General features: G+C 41.4%; 1 protein-coding gene across 3 annotated transcripts in view; it reads left to right on the top strand.

Annotated features, from left to right (window-relative positions):
* GPR107 (G protein-coupled receptor 107) overlaps positions 1–22406 on the top strand; it is a 40928-nt gene that overhangs the window by 4912 nt on the left and 13610 nt on the right. For 2 of the 3 annotated variants that reach the window (XM_040531385.1, XM_040531384.1), the window contains exons 2-16: positions 1818–1937; positions 3027–3077; positions 3189–3277; positions 3614–3780; positions 5521–5555; positions 5754–5810; positions 6668–6781; positions 8305–8438; positions 9365–9440; positions 10455–10528; positions 11087–11204; positions 12239–12369; positions 14231–14274; positions 14578–14640; positions 21959–22008. In XM_040531385.1, coding sequence (XP_040387319.1) covers positions 1818–1937; positions 3027–3077; positions 3189–3277; positions 3614–3780; positions 5521–5555; positions 5754–5810; positions 6668–6781; positions 8305–8438; positions 9365–9440; positions 10455–10528; positions 11087–11204; positions 12239–12369; positions 14231–14274; positions 14578–14640; positions 21959–22008 — 1323 coding nt within the window. The remainder of the gene's footprint in view (positions 1–1817; positions 1938–3026; positions 3078–3188; positions 3278–3613; positions 3781–5520; positions 5556–5753; positions 5811–6667; positions 6782–8304; positions 8439–9364; positions 9441–10454; positions 10529–11086; positions 11205–12238; positions 12370–14230; positions 14275–14577; positions 14641–21958; positions 22009–22406) is intronic. The other variant, XM_040531386.1, reaches the window with a different exon arrangement.

Raw genomic sequence — 22406 nt, forward strand, 5'->3', positions numbered from 1 at the left:
CAGAAGTGGTTAATACCACACCAGGTGTATATCTAAAAAGCTGGTATTAATCCTCTATTCTGACTGAGAAATTACAGAGAAAGCATTGTTAAATGACCCAGGTGGACTCTTGTTTCAAGCATGTAAGTGCCTAGAATGTAAAGATGGCACCGCTTTAATACTCGGTTAAACAAAGCATCTGCTCTAAGCCGTGTCACTAACTTTTTTTTTCCTCTTCTGAGCATTAAGGGAACCATCTGGTTATTTGTCAGGTTAGCTTGATTCTATTAGGGTGATCTCTTAGTACAGCTAGATTACAGGTTAGCTGTGCCAGGCTTGGTGTCCTGCTCTTACAGTGACATTTGTGTAAGGAATGTTTTATGCAGATATCAGAATTAACACTGGTGATCAAGGGAAAGAGACAACTTATTTCACTTGTGCAATTCACAGCTCAGTCTTCCGCTGCCTTGTCCAGAAGAGTCTGATTGCCTTTAGCAGTTGACTTCTCTGCTTCAAGTATTCTGAAATCTGATTTTCTTTTTCTAAAGGTAGCAGGAGGAGGAAATAACTTATTTTTAGTGATCACTTGTAAAAGTGCTTTAAACTAGGTTTTAAATTTGCTTTTTAATTTTTGTTGCTCTGTTCTTATTTTTCTTCCAGTTTATGATCCCGTAGGACTGAGGGTCCAGTTATGTACCAGGCTGGATGGGGCTTTGAGCAACCTGATCTGGTGGAGGTGTCCCTGCCCATGGCAGGGGGTTGGAATTGGATGATCTTTAAGGTCCCTTCCAACCCAACCCATTCTGTGATTCTATACCTACTTACTGATTTCTGAATGCAAAGTACCAGGAATGTGACCTTGCCTTGTCTGATGTGGCAGCTGCGTGTGATTTTTACTGCTTCTCAGCTTAGGTGCTTCATGATCTCCAAAAAAAAAAAAAAAAAAAAAAAAAAAAAAAAAAAAGAAAAAGCCAAATTTACTTGAACTTTTATCAGCTGAGCAAGGCATAAGCAGGTATTACTTTCTAGTTTTCTTGCCAGGCTGAGAGAAGGCAAATTATTCTGCAAGTAAGCCTGTGGGCAGAGGAAGGGATTGGAGATCGGGGTTTCTATTAGAGAAACTAACCCTAGTGGTTCTGTTGGACCCCACCTATCCATGTTTGGTACTTACCCTACTTGTAAGACTCAAGGCCTCGAGTTTTACCAGGACCTTACTAAAAATCAGTTGGAAGAACGAGGCTACATAAGATATTTTCTCATCTGCGCCGTGCAGATAGCTTTCCAGTGTTAGGTGTTTGACTGCCAAGCGGTGACCCTGCCTAACACAGAAGATCTGATAGGACGATAATGTGGCGCGATACTTGCTAAACACATGGCCCAAACCCAGCTCTCAGGTAAGAGTACTACAGTCAACTAATTCCTCTTCAGTCTGTTGCAGTGACGGTGGCTAGGGTTCAAACACGAGTTTTCTTCATTCATCTCCAGTCTTTTCTTTTTTGGTAGCAATATTTTGTTTAATCGGTGATGCCAGCAATTTAATTTCCTCCAGACTTTTTTCTTGCAACGTTCGCAGGAGTCAAATAATTAGCAATGACACATTTGTTTAAAGTTCAAGTCTAAGTTGTTGGAAGCGTTGGTTGGTTGTATCTGAAGGTATCCTGAAGAGATTTGCTCTTGGTGTGGTCAGACAGATGTTTTGCATGAATACTTAAGTGTCAGTCTCGGTCACCTTACTTCCTCTGTAATTGCTCGGGCAGGTGGCTGCGTGTTGTGGTTTAACCCAGCCAAAACCAGGACCTGTTTATGGGGTTTGTAAACTTATCTTTTCTTTCTCGTAGGATGATGTGAGGCAGAAAGTGCACCTGAACACCTTTGGCTTCTTCAAGGATGGTTTCATGAAAGTCAATGTCAGCAACCTTTCGTTGAAGCCACCCATGAGTGCTGATAAGGGCTCAGACGTAAGTCACTTTGAGTCCAACCACTGCGTTAAGCTTTCTGTCAAGTTGCCCCTGCACTGGATGTTTGGACTTGTGTGAAGTGTCAGACTGTAACTGGTGGTGCTCTTCGCTTTGCTCCCCATTGCGAGCAACCTGTGAGGATACATACATTATGGACTTAGCCTCAAGTGCTATCCATTCTGCTTTAAGGTCAAATTTTAACTCATCACCTCCTCTGCTGAACCTGTGTGTGTCCATATATGTATTTTATGTACAGAATAGCTCAGTAGGAAGGGAGGTCCAACTGCCTGACCGTTTCAGGGCAAATCAAAAGTTAAAGCATATTGTTAAGGGCATTATCCAAACGCCCTTTGAGCATTGACAGGCATGGGGCATCAACCACCTCTCTAGGAAGCCTGTTCCAGTGTTTGACCATCCTCATGGCAAAGGAAGTTTTCGTGATGTCCAGTCTGAACATCCCACAGAGCAGCTTTGTGCCATTCCCATACATCCTAAAGTACATTCTGTGTGTATGTATCGATTCTCTATTGAACAGAGGTTTCCTAAACAGTCCTCTGAAGCGAGACACTTCATATTGTTGTCCTGTTACATTCGAATATGCCTCGTAATCATATTGTCAGTAGATCCTGAGTACGGTGACCATATCCAGGTTTTTAGAGAACTTTTACATTACATGGTACATAGTACGTTATATTAGTGATTTCAGTAGGGATTTTGAAATACCTGGGTAGAAAACAGATGTGTTCTGACTTTTCTGCATACTTCTACTTTATTACGAAAAGTATTAAATCTTCTCCTCAGCTAAAGTATCTGGAAAAGTACTGTAACAAGTTGAAAGGGATCAGTGCCAGAAGGCACTCTCGTTTGAGTTCGAGTCAGTATATATTGAATTCTTAGTAGGTATGGATGAAGCAGCAAGTCTATTATATTTGAATGATTTTCTGTCTAAATAGGTAATGCAAAAAATTCTGCCTTAAACATAGCTTAATTTGAGAGCAGTATTTTTGACTCATTCCATGGTGGCTTGGCTTCCCATCCTGAGGGGCTGAGCTGTTGTAAGTTGACAGATTCTTCTTAATCGTCTCATAGGTGGGGTTCAGTTTGGATCGAACAAGGAACGATGGGTTCTCCACTTACCTGGTAAGAGATGCGGATGCTGCCCTAAAAATAGTAGCCTCTACATGCGGGAGAACATACCAATTTCTTATAAACAGGAGGATGCTTCCAAAATGTTTTTGCTTCCCTTTCCAGGATGAAGAATTGGATTACTGTATTCTGAGAAAGAAACCAGAGCAAGATGTGTCTATTGTAATCTTACTTCTGGACTTCACAAATGAAGTGTGAGTAAATAGTGTACTTTGCATTCTTAGGTTACTTTGATAGTTGAAGCCAATGTAACATTTGATACTTCTTGAAGGGCTTGGAAAGCTGCAGTGTGTGTAGCTGTATTCTCAGTGGGTTACGTGAAAATTGGGAGTGAAAGAAATTTTGAGGTATAAAGTGGTTCAAGAATTTTTTCTGTATGTTGAAGGGGTGAGGGGATGTGATTTGGTTTTTTGGTGTAGGTTTTTCTTGTATTTTAATAAGGTGATTGTCTTTTACTGGTCATGTGTAGACTATGAAAGCCTCTTTAAGAATGTTGATTGGCTTTTCTTTTGTATAAAAAATTTATTTAGTGTGAAAGTACGGTTCTCTGCAGAAGCTTCTTCTCTGTTACCTAAAATTTCATTCGTGTCTGAGGAAAATGCTACTGCCACGATTACCAAGCCAACAAAAACGTCAGAACAAAATGCTGATTCTGGTAAAAGTCTGGAGGAGACTGAACAAAATACAGACAGCAAAGGTAAGTCTGCTCAACCTGACCTGTGTGTGCTGTCACTGCTAGTTTCTGGTTGATGTGCATCCAGCAGTGTGTTGTGGTCACATTCCAGTATCCCCTTGTGCTAGAATTTGACACAGTTTTGTGTAAACCTGCCCATTCTTTGGGCTCCTCTTTGGGATTAAATCTCTCCTGCTCAGCGACGTGCATTATATCCCCTGGTGGCTTAGCATGACTGTCAAACCTACAGTATCTGTGAGCAGGGGTTGGAGTATCTGATTGTCTTTTATCTGGCAAAAAGAAGCCTAAAGGGGAATTTGATAGCCACCTACTTCAAACTGAAGGGGGGTTTGAAGGTATTTTCAGTAGTGGCACACAATGTATTGGCACATAGTGCAACTTGTGGCTGTTGCTCCCATTATCAAGTCTTGGGTGACTCTGAATGTTGGGGTAGGCCAATACGTACTTTCCTAGGTGGGTATTACAGTATTGCAGCAGATTATAAATGTCATTTGTAGAACCCCTGTATTTAAAGATTTTAAACGCTTGTGTGCAGTGTGGTCCATTACTGACAGTAGGGCTGCTTTGATTCAAAAGCTGGATTAGAGACGTCCACATGTCCTTTCCAGACCTTATTTTTATGAGATGATGATCTTCCTTATCTGAGAGGTTAAAATTTAGTCTGTCACTTAGAAGTTACTGGGATGGAAAGGCAGCTATACCGGTAATCTTTCTTGCAGGGATACATCTTTGTCTGGCTTCCAGACCATATGAAACAACTTGACAGTCATCTCTGCCCTTATGGAATTAGCTCTAAACAGTTCATGTTATCTCTTTGTGGAAGAGTTCCTAAATGCAGCAGTCTGATGTGAAGTAGTTGGAGTCTGTGTTGTTGTGTCGTGTTCATGATCTTTGATATAGGTGAAAATGGAGTATGCTGTCTTTATTTTGCACAGCTGTTTTAGTAAGTCAAGAGCTAAAGCTGGATGGCACTGAAGATAATTTGTCTGACAGCTCTAGCTTTGCTTGTCTTGCAGTAGTGTTGTGTGAACATTGACAGTGTGCTGACACATGGAAGCCGAAAGCAAAGCTTAAGTCTTAAACTTTTACTTTCTGGTAGGATGGAAGGACTGTATGTCTGGAAAGCTTCATAGAGGGTCTGTTGAAGTGAGTGGAGTGAAACCGTGAACTTCACATGCTGCTCTGTGGAAGTCTCCTGCCAGTTTAAATTTCTCCAGTTCAGAACAGATCTTTACTTGACAGGTCGCTTTTTTTTAAATTGTGACCTTGCCTAGTAAGGAGCTGAGAATCTTTTCCTTCCCCAAAACAAGTCAGGTTTTTTGTAAGTTTGTCAGGCCTCACGTGCACATTGAGGCTAATCAGTCATAACATTAAAGTCATGTAGTTGTAGAGTGTATGAAACAAAGCTGTAGCCTGAATCCAGTATATGTCATCTGCCTCCTGTATCCCTGTAGCTGGAGGGGGTGGAAAGTTTCCTTGGGCAGGGTTTTGGGAAGGGTGTAGTAGTAGGGAAGCCTGCCTTAACATTTAAGGATGCATCCAGAATGAATGGTAGTGGAGGGAAGAGTCCTGGGAAAGTAAGGAGGGGTTGGGGAAGAATCTCTGATGATCATCTTGGAAACTGCCACGCAGGTGAGTGTAGGAATATTTGAGTAAGGTATTGGCAATGTGTAAAAGGTGGTAGCTTATGAAGCTGTCTAAATGCAAACACTCTAAACGTACCATTAATACTTTTATCTCTAGATAAGAAGTCCAAACGAAGTACAACAACCTCTCAGGTAAGAATCTGCTGTTCTCATTCGGAAAAAAAATGGCAAAACATTACAATATAAGTATGGCCAGAAAGTTGAAAGGAGTATTCTGTTGCTCTCAGCTTCCACTATAAATGTACAGGAGGCAGTTCTGATTGTCTGGATGATGTAACCAGATGTGGTAGGTACCTGCCTAGAAATTCGTGTCTATTTTCCTTTTCCCAGAGCATAATAGAACAAGAGCATCATGTTCGCAACGACGGAGGAACTTTCTCGTTTCAGGTAGGGCTTCTGCCATTGTCTAGTCTTAATGTGTACAGACGGTTCCTTTGACATACTATTTTGTGAAAAGTCTGCTGCTCCTTATTGTAGTGCCTGTTTCCTTGGTACAGAGCCTCTTTAGTAGCTTTGTAAGTTTGAGACGGACTCTTCTTGAGATAAATGCCAGAAAGCTCATCATTCATAAAGTGTGGGGACTGATTTTAAACTCTTTGCAGTTCAACTAAATATGATAGTCAGTGAGCCTTGGCATATCCAAGTATTTGTTAAATACTTAAATCTGTTAAAGCCTTAGCATTTACTGGGATTTGGCTAGTGCATGCAGATTTCTAACAACAAATAGCTGTGACCTGTCTGATGATTCACTTAAGGGACAGCTGCTCTGCATGAAACGAGATTAATGCTTTGTTTCAGTACACTGATTCATTTGTCATTGGTGGTTACTATAAAACAAGTGTATTTTAGATCGTAATGTGAAACAGAGCAAATTTGCATAGCTGTGAAAATTTGTGTGGTTGTGGTGGGAGCAGAACAGCTTCTTATGCATTAGGGCAAGCATGATCAAAATTCTGTGCTTCACCATGTTAAATAGAGGATACTTCCTGTTATTTTTTGTGTTGAACTGACTTAAACACTGATGTCCAAATGTCCTGGGTTTCCAGAGTGCACAGCAATAGTGATTCTGTATCTGGAATACTGTTGAAACGTGCAGATACGCAGGTATCCTCAGAACAGTATGTTTGCAGAAAAGAACCAACTGAACCAAAATGACTTTTCTGGCCCCAGTAGAGATGGCTTCTTAACAGTGCAACCCTGTGGTGAATGAGAACAATGCTGACTTTCCTATTCTTTGTTTTCAGTTTTTTTTTAACATCAGCTCTGATAACCAAGAAGGTCTCTACAGCCTGTATTTCCATAAATGCGTTGGCGAAAAGGGGCAGCCTAATAATAATCAGCAGCTATTTAGTCTTGATGTGAGTATAGCTTCTAAAGTATAATTAACTCATTCACTTAGAATTGAAAGCTGTGTATTTTAGTCCAGCTTGTATACCAAGCACATGCGGTACGTGAGTGTATGTCTGGGGTGGGAAGTGATTCAGAGCTGTGCGTTTAATCTCTGTAGTGGCGTTTCTGAAGGCAGCAACTACAGTAAGAAGAATTAAAATACTACTTTTAGAGAAATGTTTGGAAATCCGAAGACTGCTTGTGGGATTGGTTCAGTGTACACAGTTGTGACTAGATGCTGTAATGAGATGAGAGCTAAAACAGCTGTTCGTGTTTTGTTACTCTCCAAAATCACTTTTTTTTTTCCTCTAAACAGTTACAGATACTAAGGCTGTTGCTGCTATCTAAGTTGTTGGTATTTGTGAATTCATTGTTTTTTTGCTTTTAATGGCCTAAATCAGGATGCATTTTTACAGTGTTAGGTGAACACCCTTAAGGGTAGTATTTCATAGCACATATCCTATCTCTTTTATCATTCAAGGGTTCAATCCTATGTGGTCTTGAGCCAGAGATTATTAGAACAGTGTGCGCTTTACATTTTTTCCCTTTCTTGTGCTTATACTGCCTTCCATGTTGCTGTAATGAATTTAATGTAACCTATTTTGTAATGAATCCTCTCATTGACTAAGGTAACTCTCGGGTCAGGCCCCTGAACTGCTTGTTAACGTGGCTGTGCTAACGCTACAGCAAGGGAATGTGTAGGTGATAGACCTTAGTAGCCCTAATTTCACTTGGACTAAACTGCTTTAAATCTGCTTCTAATGTTGTATGTTTAGAAGGCCAAGTCTTTTAATTGCAATTTGTTGCTTTGACCCCCTGAAGAAGTTCGAAAGAGAAGAAAACCTGGATAACTAGCCTACATAGTTGTATCCAGAGATGCACGACATTTTCAGTGCTGCAAATTAGTCTTGGTACATTATTTTAAGGAAGTCCTAGCACACATAAGCAAGCTTTTTTGGGATGTAAATAAGATGTTAAAGCTGCTGTTTTTTCAGTCACAAGGTAATAGGCTTGCAGCAGAGTACTTTTCTCTTGACACGTGAAGAAATCCACTGTAGTAAACCTAACAGTTCTTGCAGCTAGGTGTGACTCTCTGCTCACCTGAAATCAGGACTGTGCTAAAACCCTGCTTGTTCACACAAGGTTGTGTAGATACTGTTACTGAATCAAATGTGAAATTTGGTGTATAGAGCAACTGTTCTTTGGGAAAATTTCTTTCTCTCTGAATTATGTTGCATAACTGAAGCACCAGAAGGGAATGCCTGTCCTTTTCTGCTTTTCAAGGAAATTACAGGTGCAATTTGAAAAATATTGAAAAATATCTTGAGATGCTTGAGGATGAAGAGCTGATTATATTTTTTTGTTTCATAAATTACTACTTCAGAAAGGCTAATTTTAAATGAGTATATCTGTTTGAGTTAACAATTAAAGTTCACAGTGCTTTAGCCAAATCTGTTTTCAATTGTACGCATAACACACCTTTAACATTCAGATAGAAATTACGGAAAAGAATCCTGAAAGCTACCTCTCAGCGGGTGAGATTCCACTGCCAAAACTTTACATTTCCATGGCACTCTTCTTTTTCCTGTCTGGGACTGTGTGGATCCACATACTTCGTAAACGCAGGTAAGCAAACTGATGCTGCATCAGTGACAAGTACGGACCTACCTTTAATTTTCTTCCTCCTCTTATTATACCCAATTCAGATTTAATCACTTAAAATTCTGAATCTTGCTCAATGCTATGTACCTAATACTGCTTCTAGATGCAACAGTTACTTTAATCAGTGCTGTTGTAGGAGACCATTGTTCAAAAGTTATCAAGTCTTATGTTAGGAGGTTATGCATGTAGTATGCATATTTTAATATATTGTGGCAAAAATTACACAGGAAATTCCTGTAGTGAACAACAGAGAATACTACTTGAAAGTAACGCTACATAACAAGAAATCTTTAATAATCGTTTTCTTATGGGGAGTGGCAGATGGGAGCCATAAACACTTTGATTATAGACAAAGTGGTAGGAATTCCTCACCATGTACCATGCTTCTTAATCGTTAAAACATAACATCAGAAGCCAGGAGCAGCTTGGACCCTCGGACTTGATTTGAAGTTCAGTAGGTGATGTGATGATTTGGTAGTTTGAAGTTCAATAGGTGATCTGATGATTTGGTAGTCTGAAGTTCACTTGGTGATCTGATTATTTGGTGATCTGAAGTTCATTTGGTGGTGTGGTTTAGTGACTTTGAGGGGTGGGGTGGCAGTTGTGATACCATTGGAATCGTATTCAGTAATTTTCTAAAAAACATCTTGTATGTATAGATCATAACTATGAACTACCGTTTTTAACTATTTAAAAAGTAATAGTAGAACATGTAGTTAAAATGTTATTCAGGATGCTGCAGAAGTTTGGACTGCAGCATTAAAAAGTCCCTCTACACTAATAGTCAGCTCCTCCTGGGAGTTACTTTGACACTTAGGATAAAGAAAATATCCCTGCAGAAACAGATTTTTTACTGCTGGCCTTTAACTGATAGTTCTTCTTCTTCACAGAAATGATGTCTTTAAGATTCACTGGCTAATGGCAGCCCTCCCTTTCACAAAATCTCTGTCCTTGGTCTTCCATGCAGTACGTATAACTTATTCGCTAAGCTGTTCAGCTGGGAATTAGAAATGTGGAATTCAGGGCATGATGTTAGAGGAATTTGCATCAAGGGGGGTGGGAAAGAGAAGGGAAGGGGGAGAGAAATGTCTTGCGTATTGGAGTGTTGATACTGAACCACAGCTGTGTGGTGGAAGCGATTCAGTTTTCATCAGCAAATTGTGACTTCAAATACAATTGAGATTGTGGCCTGAAAAGGGGAAGCAGCAAGCGTACATGGGAGGCTTGAATGAGTTCCATGAATTCTAATGCTTCAGCCATCTGAGGCTGGCTTGGAAGCTCGAGTAATGGTACAGCTCCAGCTACATGTCTTAACAGTAAATGTTAATGAATGGTTGGCCTTGGTTGATGTCTGTAAAATTGAGGGCTGCTTCTTCAGCTGACGTAGTATGGCATACCACGACAGACCTAACACTACAAGCTTTAACACATTCAATACATAATGTCTCTATTGAATTGTATTGACTTTGCCTGTCCGCTGAAAGATACCATTAACAAAGATAAAGACATTTAATCTTCCAATGTTAGTGCCAGTCATGATCTCCGCCATCAAGGTCATACAAGGATAATACCTACAAAAATTTTGGAGTCTACTGGTTTGAATCTTGTTTCCAAAAGAAAGTAAAACTAGGGAGCCTCTAGTTCCCTAATGCAACTGAACTTGAGCAATGAATTAATAAGCTATATATGCAATTGTTTAACTGTAATTAAGTGTAGAAGCTATGTAGGAAGGATGTAGATTGTATAAAATGTATTAACTAATGCTTAGGAAATATAGCAAATGGCGATGGCCTGATTGGTGCTAAACAAAACTAGAATGTGTTGGGAGGAAGCATCCTCTAAATTGTGGAAGAGATGAGTTTGTACATGCTGATGGAGAATGAAATTTGACATGGCTGCGAGAGCAGACCTATTTTATAGCCATGGTTAGGGTGCTGATGAGAGGATTATAAAGTAACATATTGTATTTTCTGCTTCCAGATCGACTATCACTACATTTCTTCTCAGGGATTTCCTATTGAAGGCTGGGCTGTTGTCTATTACATCACTCACCTGTAAGTAGATCAGAAGATTGATTTGGTAGATTCAAACAATGAAACTGAATTCCTGGTGTGGCCATCCCCCTCCCTCCAAAGAAAACAGGGAAATTGCTGATCCTTTTGTACTACGGTCTGAGTGACAAGACAACAGTCAGCCATGTGTAAAGGGGAAAGCTCTACTTGCAGAGGGCAGCTGCAGAGAATTGGTACTTTGTGGGAAAAGGAGAAATGCTTTGCTATTCTTTATTCATAGTAATATTCAAGTATCTAATTTGCTGTTGGTGTGAATAGTAAGAGGGTGCAGCTGCCAGTGTTTTCTCCTGTTCATGATGGTAAATGGATGACTCCCCCAGGAAAAGATCGCTTATATTGACAGTTGTGAATGAAGGGTAATGTTGCTGTGTGGTGCACAGTTGTAAGCAAATACATCTGCTTCACTCTTGTAGGATAAGCATTTGCCAGACTTACAAAAAGCAAGGCATTTATTTGGGTTTGTGGCTTTACTGTCTGTAGGAGAGAGGTAGCAGGCAGAAGTACAAAATAATCTCCTTGCCCTATCTGCTTCTCTTTCAGACTGAAAGGTGCTCTTCTGTTCATCACTATTGCTCTCATTGGAACTGGCTGGGCTTTCATTAAACACATCCTTTCAGATAAAGACAAAAAAATATTCATGATTGTCATCCCGCTTCAGGTGAGGACTGAACTGTGTCAATACTTAATGTATTGTGAGAGAGCAGCTTGTGGAAACTGTAACGGACTGTGAATGCTACACAGAATATCACAGTTACTTCTTGTATAAGTCTCTTGGTTACAATATAAGTTGAGTTTAGAGTGTTTTGGAAGCTGTGAAAGGGCCAGAAGTTATTTCTATAATTTTCCTCCTTTTTCTCCTCATACCAAGTATCAGATAATGGTTATCGAATAGTGTCAGTAAGCATCAAGTAGCTGTAATGTAGGTATAGTCACGCTGGGACAAAACTTGGGCTGCAAAACAGTACTAAATTACTCAGCAGAGTTATTAAATGAAAGCTGCCACTTCTGAAATGCTTGCTGAATGGGTTTAAGGAGAGGGAAAAATTGAGACTTGTAGACCCATTGCGTCTGAGGGAAATTTTCCCAGTATGTTCAAAGCAGTCAGAGCTTATGTCCTACTCGAGCAGCTGAAGAATAAAGGAAGAGAGCAATTCTATCTGCTGTTGTAGATAGAATAGTCTTTCTGCTTTCCAAGATGGAATCTGTTGCCCAGCTGCAAAATCAGAAGTATATACTTAGTGTCTGAGGTTCTTGTAGAGCTTGGGTATGGAGTACAAAATGCTGTGAATGACCAGTTTGAATTATTGACTTGACTTAGGATAATGTGATTAGACTGTTTGCTATCTAAGTGTATGCAGACTCCTGTTTTGGTATTGTAAAAAAATAATAAAAGGGAATTTTGTTCGTTTTTTTTTTTTTAATCTCTACTGGTACAGTAGGTTCAGCATATTATGTAGCAAAAAGGGCTACATCCTGAATGTCAGCAGAAATTAATTCCAGTCAGTTATTTCTGTGAATCCTGTGAAGATGCTTCTGAACGTGTTATTTTTGACATAGAACTGCAGAAGAATAATTGATGTTACCAAATAGCCTCTTTCTGCAACTGTGGGACAGCTTTTACCGAGTTGGCAGCACATGTCTAATCTCTCTTTGGAAAGCTTCTGAAGCCATTAAGCACCTTTTGTCCTGTAGGTGCTGGCAAACGTGGCATACATTATCATAGAGTCGACAGAAGAGGGAACAACTGAATATGGGCTGTGGAAAGAAATCCTCTTCCTGGTAGACCTGCTGTGTTGTGGTGCCATCCTATTTCCAGTGGTATGGTGAGTCACTGTGTGTGATGTATGGTTTCTGAGCCCTGATGGCTTGGGCTGCTTCTCAGCTAATGGTTATGGGCTGCTAAAGGTTAAGATGCTACCAAAGCAAAGAAGTAAATGACTGTCCTTTGTGGAGTCAAGTCTTCTGTTAATTAAACTGTATCGGTCTTTAACACTTCAGTCCAATGTTGTGGAAGATGCTTGCTTTGGAAATATATTAAAAGGATAAATTAAAGTGGGGGGCATTTTAAAAGCATGGCCAGCACAGTGCAAACAGACTATAGGTGCCTTTGAAGCTTGGAACTTGGCAGAGTGCTGATTCCCTTATGTTGAAAAATAGGGTTTTGCATTACTGCCTGAGGTTGGAAAGTAGGCCACTATATTCTGAAACAATAGTGCTGTCTGAGATCAGAGCTTCTTTCAGCCAGAGTAGCTGCATATTTACTTGACTGTTTAGAAGAAATAATCCCACAGGGAACATTTCCCTGCCCTTCCTTCCACTCTACTTGGCAAGGAAAAATGTTGGTTATATAAAACCCAACCAAAACACAGATAATTCAGATAAATACTATTGTTGCTGCTTGCCAGTTTGTCAGAACGTTTATATTCTAAATTCATTTTAGTCTTAATTGGATAAACAGCTGGATTTAAAAGAGGATATGAAGGAGCTTCTGGCTCATTGGTTAGTAAACACAATATTCTTGTTTTTCTCCAGCATCTTCAATGTTTTTTCTGAAATGCAGAAGGAATGTGTCTGTCTAATAAACACGTCCTCACTCTATAGTGTGCAACTCCTGAGTGTTTTGGAGAAAACTGTTTCATGATGCATATGAGCGTGTATAAACACATACACGGTGCTCAGTAGATGAGAGTAAGCTTCACCTTGGCTCACTAGGGTGGGTTTCAGCTTCCCAGTTCTCCTCTGTAAGGACCAAACCCAGTCTTAGTGGCCTTCTGCCAAGGCAGGGAAATGTCTTCCGAGAAATTTGCACTGCCCACTTGACACTTCCCCCACTGGAAGGAGAGCATTTGGGTGGAGAACATTCGGGTTGGGTAAATAAAACTACAGGAATAATAACCTTCATTGGAGAGAGATTCTGATTTCCTGTGTAAAGGGAACTTTTACAGCCACAGCTTCAGCTGCATAATGTGCAGAATTTGCGTCCTGTGTAGCGATATGCTAGTACAAAACTTGCTTTCCATAACAGAACTGTTAGAACAGATGCATTTGTGTGAACTGTCCTGTAGCTGTTTATACAGTGTGCAACCAGTGCTCCTACATTGTCATGGTACCAACATAAACTGGCAGTGAAGCCCAGGACACAAAATCCTGCCCCTTTTCATCTGGACAGCCTCACTGCAGCTGGTGGGCTGAGTCATATGAGCAAGGTGACTAAGACTTGGCCCTCGAATTTCCATTCCTGCAGGGTAGCTTCTGTTACATAAGTTGCCTATGTCGCCATGTAAGCTGTAATCAAGTCTTTAAATGAAAAGAGCTTAAAAGAGCAGTAAGATGCCAAATGCTTGGCAGTACTCTGAATAGTAGCTCAGCTCACTTGTACAAGTGGAAAGCGTTAAGCTGGAAAATGCCCCAGTTTCTCACTCTGCTCCCGCCATCCCTCAAAGCTTTCTGTAGGCTGAAGCAGGTTTTAGCAATTTAGCTTTCTTAATCACAAGGAGGTGCAGATACTTGAACTAACTGCTTGAGATGGGGGTGAAATGTATGCAGTGCCAAACATGCTAAGGCACAGTTAAATATGGGCATAGCCTGGCCATAGAGAGCTAACAAAACTGTTAGAGCTCTAGAGGGCTGCAGTGAAAAGGGAGTGTGAAAATTATAGCTATTCTACTTTTTTTAAATTTTCAGGTCAATAAGACATTTACAGGAGGCTTCAGCAACAGATGGGAAAGGCAAGTAATCATAATTTTCTTGCTGTTCTATGCTACATGCCATAAGATATTGCCAAAATTTCCAGTGTAATGTTGATTTTGAAATACATAACTAAAGCTATAAGTCTACAATGTTACTGTTACCTTGCTGCTTTTCCTTGGTGGACTTTTAGGAATAACTTCTGGAAAATGCCCTTTTTCATGCATTGCTTTGACTGTCAGAACTCATACGTGAGACTTATTTCCTGATACACGTACAGCTCTGTGTTCAAGCTAGACATGGTAACTAGAGCAAATCATCTGACAGCTTTGCCTTGTTCTCAGACTCAGGTGTTCAGAAGCAATCTAGAAACGAATTCTGGAAATGGGGGTCCGTTTTGACTAATGGTGAGCCTTATTTAATTTCTACAGAATTCTGTTCCTGCCTAGACAAAGGGAAATAAACCTCAGTAGGAAACAAAACATAAATTGGCATTGAATGTAATGCAGCTCTTGGCTTGTCCATGTTTGTACAGCAATTTAAAGGGCTGCTTGTGTAAAGTCACGTTATGTTTATTGTAGCGGTGAGTGAGACGATGGATGGAAAGTCAGCCCAAATATGGCTTTTGTGGTGTTTGCTTTTCCTGCCTTGCCCTCTCACTGCTTCCAGATTAGTTCCTCAGTTGGCTGCGGATTCACACATGGAACGTAGCGCTGGCTTCCTAGGAAGCAGGCAGCCATTTCAATACTCTGTCATTTAGGGCTGACTCTTCTTGAAGGCTTTATTTGTAGAAGGTCTTTTGTTGAAACATCCGTTCAATCCAGTCCTATCCTTTAATTCTATTGTTTCTGGAGGGACTGTAAGACAAAAGAGATAAAAATATTATTTACCCCTAGAAACCAATGCAAAAAGTGAGCATTAATCTACCATGAATTAACATTGGTAGTTTTCTCATCAGCGTGTTTATGCGGATATGTCCTAAGGTGATTATTAGCCTGTGCTCACCTTGCACTTGGTGGTTTTTATCACAAGGTGGTGCTATGAAGTTTAACTTCAAAACGTACTGAGTGAAGGACAGAATTAAGGTGGACAACATCAAGGATGTTCAACATAAAGGCTCCTGACCTGCCCGTCTGATGCTGTGATGGGTGGGATCCTGATCTGAATAAAACCAAGCATTGCTTTCGGCTTTTTATTCTGAAAGATGTGTTATGTCACATGGACAGTAAAAGAGGAGGTAAAAGAAAAAAAAAGGAGGTAAAAGAAAATGGTGATCTGAGAAGCACTGCTTGTATCCTTATAGCTAGTCACTGGTACACATAGTAGCCCCTCGGACTGTCCTGTAGCCCTCTGTTTTGTACCACTGTTGTGCTTGGGCACCAGTGATCTTTGCCGTGAATGTTGTTTGTGGGTCACCCACCCACTGCTGTTACCGTGCTTAGTTGTGGAGATTCTCTAGGTTCAATAATTGTTTAGGTAGCATAGCATAAGGCAGCTGTAAGCCTAATAATAAAGGAATAGTTAAAGAGGAAAATGTTTGCGGAAAACATTGCATAGACTTGTCACCAGATTGTGGCCAGGACAGCCACAGTGGTGGGGGCTCACTCGTCAGGTACCGTGTAGTCGGAGTGTTTAGGGGTGGCTGGTGGAAGCCCACAGGGAGCGTTACCTGATGGTGTCATGCTGCTGGTGTGCCTGGTGAGGAAACTGAAGATGATTTGGTTGCACTACAATAAGGTAAAATCATTCTTAGGCTTATAAATGAAGTGTCTTGAGTGGAACCACACGCTCCTAACTCTGTAAGCTTCCCTTGGAGGTCCTGTTCTGCAGAGGTGCTGCTCAGTGTCTTGCCTTCTCACAAGAAAAATACAACCAGCACTAATGCTGAATTCATCAGCCCTTTTTTTCCCACAGGTGAAGACTGTTTTCTCCGTAAGTGGTGAAAGCCTCTGGATCCTTTCATATGCAGTTTAGCTGCTGCACCATCTATCCTGTGGTTAGGGTTGTCTTAATCCTGTGTGGACAGAGTTCTGGTCAGCCTGCCTATTGCTTGCTAGGATTTATTGTCTAGTATTACCTCAAGGGCTGCTTTCACTGTTCCTCTTGCATAGGCTTCGTTAACTTACAGGGTGTCTTGGGGAATTAGATACTAAAAATGAAATAGCTGTTTTTCCTGGCACTGGGTCTTCTGGTGACCTTTTAGCCGGTGATGAAAATCTAAGGAAAACTGTTTTTGGTTCCTTGTGTCCATCAGAACTAACGACTCTGGGACTTTATGGCTCAGTATCCTGCTTGTGTTCCTTGACTGTTTGTCTTGTCCTCTTCCAGCTACTTCACAACCTGTTTATTAGATAGCACTCCCTTGGGTCAAGTGCAGTCATGACTGCAGTCTGACTAGAATGGAAATGAAGTAGCAAGCTGGCCTGGCTACGAGTATTCAGTCTGTTATAGCTGTGCTTGCTGTAGGCCTCTGTATTAGCTATCTACAATTATATAAAAGGCTCATTAAAACTACTGCTAGTGCTCTCGAGTCACTAGCTAATGTTCATTTAAACTTGATGGTTTAAAAACGATTTCCTAAAGTGGCAAAGCTAGAGGAATGGGTCTAAAGCTGTAACCAGCATGACCTCACAAGCGCAGATGTTGTGGTTTACTGGTAAAGATAGGCATGGCACAGCGATACAGCTGGGTCTGAGCTGCCTGGTTGGTTGGTTATTTATTTATTTATTCCTTTGAAGGTGATCTTTAACTCTGAAGCAAAATACCTGACCTACACAGGCTTGTCCTGCACCAAAATGGGTGTAGAAAATAGGATTTTAGTAGCTTCTTTTAAAAAAATCACCACCTTCAAATTTAAGCGAGTGCCTAGCTCTTCTGATCTGTCACCGTGTTTTTCAGAGGGAGTCTGCTCTCTGTCCACTTCTGGATCTGCATTGCAAATGTCTTGCTTGCAGATTTAAGGAAATGAGCCAAACTAAGCTAAATCATTTGTGCTGCTCAACTACCACTACCTTGTTCAGAGGCATTATGAGAAAAAGGAGGAGAACTATGATATAGTAAACTTCCTTATTTGAAACTCAGTTCTTGGTCACTGGACCTCTGAAGTCTTATAACCCACTCTTACCTGTCATGTTGTCTGTTGTTTGAGGGAGGAACGGAGGGCTGGAAACACCGCTGCAGCTTTTGTTCTGCCTGTACCTCTGCGTGTGGTGAGAGATGTGAAGCTCGGTGCAGTCTGATCACGAATGGTTAGCTATTTTCCCGAAGCACTGCAGCATGGCAGAGTTGGCAGCAGTGCTAGGGGAAATACATTGCAACGTATAGCTCCCAGGCAACATCCCCTGTGTGCCGTGCACTGGGCAAATGATGATGAATGCTTTCATGCTTGGCCCCCATGTCAGGAAAAACCATTTGCTGCGTTCAGCATCATCCTGCTTCTGTGCCACAAATGCTGTGAATAAAGAGCCTGGTCCTGCGTGGTGCAGAGCCCCCCGGGCTCAGCTGAGCTCAGCAGACGCTGGAGGCGATGGCTGTGCAGACCTGTGCTCAGACACCTCGGCAGCTCTCCGGCGAGGAGCAGGGGGTAGTGCACGGGTAAACATGCTCCAGGCAGTACACGGACATCTCAAAACCTTGAGATAAAGCTTAGTGATTTAAGTGTCAAGACCTCAGTGGATAGCACAGGAGGGCTGGGAAATGTTGAGAAATGCAAGTTGAGAAATGAAATGGACCTGTTATGTTCTCGTGTACTGCTTCTAGGTATCCAAGGTTGAAATAGCAGTTACGTGTTGGAGACACACTGCTTATCCAGTACTTTGGAATTTCTTCTGACTGTGACAGGGGACTTCTGTGCCAAACGGCTAATGTGCTTCAGAGTATTCGAGATTAACTAGTGCCACCTTCTAATGCATGACACGGAGAGTTGCTGTATCTGTTTGCTTGACCCCATCTTTCTCGTGTAGGAATGCTTTTAAGCAGAGTGCCATAGAGATTATAGGGCTGTATGTCTCAGACTTACTCCTGGAGCTGCTTTTTGAGGTCTAAATCTGCATGCTGCCTTCATTGCTGGGGAGTGGGGGGATACAAGACTTCCGTTTACTATTTGGTCATGGCACAGATTGCATCTCAAATGTACACGTTAGTATAGCGTGCAGTGCATTGTGGAAATACTCTTAGCTGTACTTTGCTTGTTCTAGACACATTATGGTTTGTCTTTGCATACTGTATTGTCTGAATTTGAGCTCCTTTTGCCCTTATCTGCAGTCCTTTTCTGTTATTACATACATATTCTGAAAAGTTCAGATTTGCTCATCAGAAAGCTATTGTCTGATAGTGTGCAGGGCTGTCGCTGTCTGGCTTTTTTTCTCCATCTTACAGACTGCCTCAGCATTTGAAATTAGCACAGGGAGCAAAATGAAAAAGTGATTGATTTCCAAAATTCTGTGGCATGTTATGTTTTGATCAGTGCAGATCAGGCTGTTGCAGGCATAAGCTGTTAAAGTAAATGGTGATGAAGAAGGGAAACTAAGAAGCTAGTTATAGAAGTTATAAGTCTATCTTGGAGGATGGCTTTCATCTTAATTAGTCTATGAAAGAGGTGGAATGCAGGTATGAATTAGTTTGTAAAACGTTTGGTAGAGAGTCTCTTTTCTTGTTATGCTCTGCAGTTAGGCACTGTTCCTTGGATGATTATCATGCTCAAAATATAAAATTACCTAACCTTTACTGCATGCTGTGATTGCTGTTTTATCACAGTTTTACAGGCTGGGGCTGCAGGTGATTTAAGTTGTGACAGCTGCTGGCCTACCCTCTTGGGAGTGTTGCTGTTGGTATCTGGGCTGCCAGGCTAGGTGAGCCTAAGTCTCAAAGTGTCCAGTATAGCAAGACTCAAGAATTAACGTTTGAAGCACCTTCAGCCTATGATAAAACAATTCACAAGCTGCTGATGACAAGCAAGGATGATTTTGGACTTTCTTCAGAAGAAAGTGTGCTGTAACTTTGAGCTGTTTAGAAAAACTGGTGGAATTTTGTAACTGTGCATTAATACTGACTCTAGAATCTGACAGTGGACAGGAGCATTCCTGAAGTTGTTAACTATGGGGGAGCACCTGGCTGTGATAACCAAGCAAGCCAGCTTCCAAAGGTGCCTCTGCAGTCTTTTTTTTTTTGGTGTTTCTTGTCTTTTTTTTTTCCCCCTCACCCTTCTTTTCCATGCTTAGCCATTCCAGTTATCTAGATGTAACACTATGACTCTTTGGTATTGATTATCAGATGGGCAGGTGAGATGTTGAGCTGGGCTCTACCAGTTGAGAGAGAAGTGCGTTGTGATGCTTGAGTTGGCAACCAGATCTTTGGCTTCGCTATCCTTTCCTCCTCCTGTGCGCCGCATGAATCCAACAGAAATGACTCCCCAGCTCACTCGGTTGTTGACTAAAACACTGATGGACTGGCAGTTTGAATCACAGCTGTTGAGTTGGTGTTCCTTCAACTACAAAGCCTGGGAATTCTCGTGGCCTGTCAGTGCACCAGTTGGTAGCAGTTCTTTGAGATGGATGCGTTGAGTTCAAAATAGATCTTTCTGTACAAACCGATACGTGGTGAATCACAAGATGTTCATGGTCACACTTAATGTAATTCTTTAAATAGGACAACACTGCCTCTGTGCTTCATGATTTAGTGAGTTAGTTCTGCATACTTATGTTTTAATTTTTCTCTAACTGTATTATGGAAAACTTCTAACATTAAGCTGTCTGGTGGAGGACTAGACCTATGAAAATCCATACGTTTTTGCTATTTAAATGTGGGAAACTAGCATTTGTGAGCAAGGTAATGTCTCAGGGCTGATTTAGCTATCTAGGATTTAATTCTAGCAGTTGCAAGTCTTGGCATCTGTTGCACAGGGAAGTGCTCTTTGTGCTCGACTGCAGATACTCTTCAAATGTGAGCCTACAGCTTGGGCACTGCGTTCTGGAGTCCAGAACCCCACGTTGCAGAGTCAGTGCTATTCTATGTTCAGTGTTTCATATGCAGTCCACAAGAAACCATCCTCCCAAAATCAAGAGCCAGTGTTGCTCTTGATACACAGTTTGTGCCATAACATTGCCCCCACAAGGACACTCTCCTAAAGCCATCGCAGCCTGTCTGGCGTTCGGATAAGTGTGCCATGGAACGAGTTTTAGCTGCATGAAAGCAAATTTGGTGTTCCTTCCCAAATAAGGTTTGCTTTTTTCTCCCTCTGGAGCTGTGGCTCTGCTTCCTCTTAACTGACATGCTGCTGGGCAGTACTAAATCAGAACAACTTTTAGCCGAGTTTTATTCACCTGCCAGTCACCTTATGCTTTCAGGTAGTCAGGTGCTGTGGTGATCTTGTGCCCACTGGAGGAGGGTTTGTATCTGTCTCAGGGCGGCCATAGCTTACCTGTAATGTTCCAGGGGAAGTGTTTTAAGTTTAGGAAAGTGACACTTGGTTTCTAGATAAAATGAAGTAGGTTTGTAACAAAATGATCTGTCTTTACTGGAACTTATGTAGTGGGAACATACAAGACAATTTGAGTGGTACATCTGAAGTTACCTTTTCATAAGAAACGTATCACTGTTTTTGCCACAAAGTGAAACGTTTTATTGCAGTCATTAGTCCTTCTCTTTGTGATGCATAACACTGTATTTTGCATTGTTGTGAACCTTGGAGAGATCTGATGTGCAAATGCACACAGTGTTTTATAGATGTGATTTTTGCAGCAGATGTTTTCTGTGGGGGAGCACAGGTAAACTGAAGCGCCATGTGTTGTACTTCCATCTCCCTTAAACAGAAGGAGGGCTTGGAGGGAATACAAGTAAGAGAGTGGCAGTGTTTTCTAACTGGCAACATGTGTTCATTGGCTCTAAATTGCATCTCTGCATGCTGTCAACATATCTTGGACTCTTTGCCTCTCCTGTTGTCACAGAACCACCAGGAGTCCGTATCTGTTATCCTGCTGCACCTCTAAAACCTGACTCTTAAACCAGAGCTGACAGCTGCTCCATCTGGTGTTGACCTCTGCTCATTCACATGAATATGCGCCGTGTTCCTCAAGAGCTGATGTAATCTGTCCAATAAATGCAGCTTAGCTTGGGGTTGTAGCGCACAGGGTTTGTGATTGAAACACGCATTTGCCATGCGAACTGGGTAGTATGTCTCCCCATTCCACTCGTAAATTATGACTGAGCAGTGAGTGATGGAGAATACAGCTTAGCTGTTGAACAGCAGCAGGGTATTTTAACAAGATGCAATGGTTCCTGGATGCAGGATTGCCTCCTAGAAAACCTCTGTCTTTTATCGAGTACTTCCTGACATGTTCTCTGCCTTTAGCTGATGTGAGCAGCTTTGAGATAGTGTCAAGCAGCATGGCCCTTGTGGCAGTCCTAAGGCAACAGTAAGTAGTTAACAGATAAGCATTAGAGGAAGGTTCTATGCTGTAGGTTGTGTGTGTATATGTAAAACTTAGTGTAAAGGTGATCTCATTGAATTGCCTTTTTAAGAGGTCATTCGCCACAGCCTAGGGATTGTCCAATATGTATTCAAGCCAGACTAGCATTCCTCAGAGCACCCAGCAGGCTGTGGGGAAAAAACTTCTAGTGTGGAATTACCCAAGTCGTAGTCTTGGTCACAGTCTTACCTTGTAGACAAGCATCAGGAGAAACTCTCATTTCGATTAATTTTCTGATGAACTTTTGTTCTTTTGACAGCTGCCATTAACCTAGCAAAGCTGAAGCTCTTCAGACATTACTATGTTATGGTAAGTAAACAAGCAAAAACAACAACAACAAAAAAATCTTGCACTCATGCATACAGTGCGCTTCAAAGTTGTTCAAGCCTTGTGATGGATTACTTCTTTGAAGCTACCATAGCTGATGAATGGGGTAGAGATGCTCCTAGATCTGTGGCAGTGCTGTTCTTTGGCATCTTGGCCAACTGGGTTACAATCCTCAGAGCAACTTACCTTCTTTTCCAAGCAGTTGCATCCCTCTATCTTTTAAATTGGCTCCAGCTATTTGTAATGCTTACTGATTTCCTCTGGAGACAGTTTCAGCTGCCAGTTGAATTGATGAGCTTGAATAACGTACTATAAACTTGCTAAACTAAACATGGGACCAAATGGTGCCTTGAGATGCATGCGTGTAGATTCTGATTAAG

This window comes from Cygnus olor, chromosome 19 (assembly GCF_009769625.2).
Source record: "Cygnus olor isolate bCygOlo1 chromosome 19, bCygOlo1.pri.v2, whole genome shotgun sequence".
Taxonomy (NCBI): Eukaryota; Metazoa; Chordata; class Aves; order Anseriformes; family Anatidae; genus Cygnus; species Cygnus olor.